Raw genomic sequence first — 4,651 nt, forward strand, 5'->3', positions numbered from 1 at the left:
AATGTTTGACATGTGATAACGTGATCGGTGGTTTGTAAAATCTCGTTTTCGGACAAAAAGTAGCTATGCGATAATGTGCGGTGTAGTGTGTGTGTGTGTGTGTGTGTGTGTGTGTGTGTGTGTGTGTGTGTGTGTGTGTGTGTGTGTGTGTGTGTGTGTGTGTGTGTGTGTGTGTGTGTGCGGGGGGTATTCAAGCATAGTTCTTGTTTTTTTTTCATTCGAAAAAAACATGTCTTGTGTGCCTCTTGTTCAGAAGAGTCCTTATAAGATGGACAGCTTTCCACGGGGACACGCCTTGATTCTGAATAATACGAAGTTCGACGAATCATCCGATCGAGAAGGTGGTGATGTAGACCTGGACAACATGGAAGCCTTGTTCGAGGGTCTGTCATTTAAGACCTACAAATTGAAGAACAAGACAGCACAGGTCAGTGCCAAGGACTTTATATCACTCATTCTTTTACAAACCAGGATCCGCCTGATCACAGATAAACAAATAACTAGATATATCCCCATATCATTAATCTTTCCCAGAAGATAAAAGACAAAATCGAGGCATTTTCTAAGAGAAGGGAGCATGATAAAATGGACTGTTGTATCGTGGTGCTGATGTCACATGGGAGCAAAGATGTCATCATGGGAAAAGACGACGAACCCGTGCAGTTGGACGACATCTTCACCATGTTTGACAACAAGAACTGCCCTCGTCTGAAGGGGAAACCCAAGCTGTTCTTCATACAAGCTTGCCGTGGAGGTAGGTTGTTTTGTGTTTGAAATATGACACACTGACGTGCGGCTTGTCTTCGTCACGGAAATTGTTACCCGAAAATGAGAATTATTGATAACCTGAGTTACGTTTAATACTTCATGGCTGGTTGAATATATAACAACTCATTTCGTTATATTCATATCACGCACTTATCTCTATGTTTGGGATTTGCACATCAAATATCAAATATCAAACTGACATTAACATTAACCTTTCACCCTCATGAATGGCGTTGTCCTTAAGGATAGAACATTTTAATTACAGAAAAGGTGGACAAAGGTGTAGCTGCACCTGAAGATAAAGACGACAGCCCAGGGACTAATCTCAACACCGACCTTGAAGCCCTGCTGAGTAAGCTGCTGCAGAAGACGACATCCAAGGAGAACAGACTCGAGGAGGACGAAGCAGACGGGCCTGAGAAGATCCCAACCAGGACCGACATGCTCTGTTGCTATGCGACACAGCTAGGTACGTAACGAACACGCGCCTAACGACAGCGGCAAAGCCGTAATGTTGATGTTATCATCGATAGAGAATTTTTACAGGTCTTTTACAGGTCTGTAAAACGCTTAAGCTTAGCAAGGCAATGACAAGACGTCGGTTATGTCCCTATTCTGATTGTAGGCATATAATTCATTGCGTTCCTGTACGTCTAGTGATACGTTGTCTTGCTGTTTCTCATCATTTTGGAACTACAAAGAGCCAACGTAAGTTAACGTAAAAAACACAATTTGTTGAAGTCTATACCTAACATCTTTTTATTACATCATTTCCAGGTGATTGAAAGTCATTGTTTGCTTTGTTCCATTTCCACAGAGCACAAGGCCTTTCGAGGCGACAAGCATGGCAGTTGGTTCATCCAGGCCATTACCAAAGTCTTCATGGAGCACGCCAAGGATAACAGTATACACGAGATGATGGCAAAGGTGAGAAATTTCGCAAATTACTCTTAACACTGTCTCTTGCTAGATGTGCTAGCTAAAAGTATCATGGTCCATAAGACATACTTAATTGTGTGATGAATTTGTCTCTAATTTTAGCTCCCTTAGCTCAAAATCGACCGTTAATAATGGCTACTCCATACAGACAGAACCAGAAGCAAAATCTTTGAAATCCACAAATTAGCTACTGGTTAATATGTAGTTTTCATAGGCATGAAAATGCATCCTATTGTACGAACAACTTTACGGATGCTTACATTTGTTTTTGGCGACGCCTCATGGGCGAGCCTAACAGTATAGTGTACGTCCGTTTGTCAAGAATTCCCAGAAGTGAACAGGTATGTCAGGAATTTATTTTCAGTGCGTATAGAGAACTCAAGACCGTGAGGCGCTGAGGCAGTGTGTTTGCCTCGGGACCGAGAGGTCTCGGGTTCAAATCCAGCTGCCGTGTTACTGATCTTGTGCCCTTGCCCCAATTGGGTAAGGCACTTTACACGACTTTCCTCACTTAACTCAGGTTAAAATGAGCTTTGGCTAGGGCCGTCCCTCAGTTAGGGCGTTAAATGGAGGCCCCGTGTTTGGGGAGAGCAATACCCCAAGCACGTTAAAGTAAAGAACCCGCCACATGTGCGATGGTACGGTATGAGTGGATCAAACCATTCCGGCCAAAAATGGGGTAGGGAATTTCCCGAGCAGCCCTCGTAACCCCTGCTTCGCCTATTGAGTCAGTTATTCCCCACTCATAGTGAGCAATTGGGCTGGTCTCAATCATGATGTTTCTTACCTAGGGCGAAGAGATGCTGTTACAGTAACAATGTAACCCGTAACCTGTGTGGCCAGGTTTTATTACGTGGTGACCATTAAGTAAAAAAAAAAGAACGGCTGGGTGGATTGGTTTCATACTTGGTGTGTCGGTAGGGTGTGACTAAAGCTGAAAATGATTAGATTTCGGGTCCCCTAGCGGCTTTTTAGTACTTCAGCGCAACTTACGGTTTTGCTATCGTGTTCTGAAGCAATGGTCGCTATTTTTCGGTGTTAGATAGCTCATGTGTTCCGAAAGAAGTGACACAAGTTTGGGCCCCCTAGCGGTTAGTTTTGGGATAGCAGGGGCATTTTAGTCAAAAATTTCTGAAGAGGATAAGTCAAGAAGGGAATGACGGTATTTTTATGATTTTTGGTGTAGGTACCTTAGACAATGTTGTACAAGATGAAATACAAATTATGCAAAATAGGTGTACATTTGCATAATTAATTAGAATATTCTATCATTCAGTTTTTCCAATGTTTCTCTTGTCCCAGACATGATATGGTCTTGACATTTGGGTGGTAGATAGCGTTCAGCGTCATAACAAACTGGGGCAAGTTTCAACCCCCTAACATATTTAAATTTATAACTTAGCAAGTTGTGTTTCTTGTTGAATGTGATGTCAAGGACACTCGCCACACACAAGAGACCGTTTTTTCCTTGACAGTAGTGTCCTACAAACATTCACCGTGTTAAACATCCTTTATAAATACAGCCAGGCCATAGGATAAAAGGAAAATACTAAAACACATCAAGAACAGCAAATGTACAATATAATACATATAAACCATAATTCTGTTGCCATGGCAATGCATTTTCATTGCCACACTTTTTGTCATTGTGAACTCTTATGGATATGAAGAAAGGTTCTTGAACTCCAGGCATTTCGAATCCACACATATACAGGTAACCGCCGACGTAATAACACGAACGGTTCGATCCTCAACCAAACCTACCATCTCTGGAGGCAAGGCGGTGCCCGTATCTGACTCCAGCTTGTGCAAGCCACTCTACTTCTTTCCTGGTATGACCTTTTCTTCATTCTTTACATCATCTGGAAAAAATGCTTGGGTTGCACAACGCTTGGATTTGGGATGAAAGGAGCGATTTGAGTTAAAGATACCACATGGAGTAATCACACATCGCTGGGTGTTAAACTATCAACCGTACAACATTTGATATCAACGATATCGGCATTTGTGAGTTCATGATAATGTCCTGTCCTTTGAGCCTTATCAATATCCAGATAAATCTAATCGACCTTTACGCAGGGTTCTAGACGAGATGATGTAAAGGGGCATAATCTATGTCATGGTATTGACAATACTTAAAGCGTAATATCCTGTATTGTCAAACGAGTTTTGTTATATTGAGAACTAATTATAACTGATAGGTACACCATTCAAGAAAAGTCCTTCCAGCGGAACGAGGCCATCAAAGTCAACTGCAAAACGACCGAAGTCACCACAGCCTTCCTGCAGTGGTACCAAAGGAACGACTACAAGTCAGTTGGTTTTAGACATTTGTAAAAAAAAGGTTCACTTTCATATTCATACTTCTAACGACTGGTTGATCTAACCTTGGTTCATCGACGTCTTATGGTTTCATTTGAGACCGGAGAGTAACGTTACTAATATACGCTTTATATGACTTTTCTAGGTGGAAAATCATCTGGTGCATCCAAACACAAACATCCCTCTGAGAGTTCAAACTCTTCAGACGAAGATTCTCCTGGTGTTTCCACACGACGACAGACAACAAGAAAAGCATCAGCAAAGGGTAAGAAAAATGCAGTAGGAATCTTGATATAAACCAAGCCCAGAATCCTTTGCAACTTCAAGGGGAAATTCATTAGAAACTATAGATTGATGTAATGCTAACTGTGTCCTTGTGCTTTCTCAGGACAAAGGACCAGGAGAAGGTCGGCTGCCAGCGGCAGTTCATCCGACCCTGGCGCAAATCAAGAAGCACGACGGCCCGGACGGGAGACAAACAGTAAGTTTAGATCGATTTATGTCAAAGATATTGATGTCATTGGAAAATGTTCAAGCTTCATATGTCTTTCTGTGCATATGGATATACCGCAATGATAGATGATTTGGGCAAGGTCACTCGAAGGCTGCTTTACCTGTCCAG

At 42.1% G+C, this 4,651-nt stretch overlaps 1 protein-coding gene across 1 annotated transcript; it reads left to right on the forward strand.

The window, feature by feature from the left end:
• Positions 1-229: 229 nt before the first annotated feature.
• Positions 230-3,015, forward strand: LOC118424979 (caspase-2-like). The gene is made up of 5 exons (XM_035833791.1): positions 230-427; positions 535-754; positions 1,034-1,237; positions 1,586-1,695; positions 3,010-3,015. The coding sequence occupies exons 1-5, from the start codon at positions 230-232 to the stop codon at positions 3,013-3,015; spliced, it is 738 nt and encodes a 245-aa protein (XP_035689684.1).
• The last annotated feature ends 1,636 nt before the right edge of the window (positions 3,016-4,651 follow it).

Source organism: Branchiostoma floridae, chromosome 10 (assembly GCF_000003815.2).
Source record: "Branchiostoma floridae strain S238N-H82 chromosome 10, Bfl_VNyyK, whole genome shotgun sequence".
Classification (NCBI taxonomy): domain Eukaryota; kingdom Metazoa; phylum Chordata; class Leptocardii; order Amphioxiformes; family Branchiostomatidae; genus Branchiostoma; species Branchiostoma floridae.

Bases quoted from the DNA above. Each gene is read 5' to 3' on its own strand.
- LOC118424979 (XM_035833791.1), top strand. From the start codon at position 230: ATGTCTTGTGTGCCTCTTGTTCAGAAGAGTCCTTATAAGATGGACAGC. The intron at 755-1,033 runs GTAGGTTGTTTT...TTTTAATTACAG, and splicing joins CATACAAGCTTGCCGTGGAG to AAAAGGTGGACAAAGGTGTA. The intron at 1,238-1,585 runs GTACGTAACGAA...CCATTTCCACAG, and splicing joins TTGCTATGCGACACAGCTAG to AGCACAAGGCCTTTCGAGGC.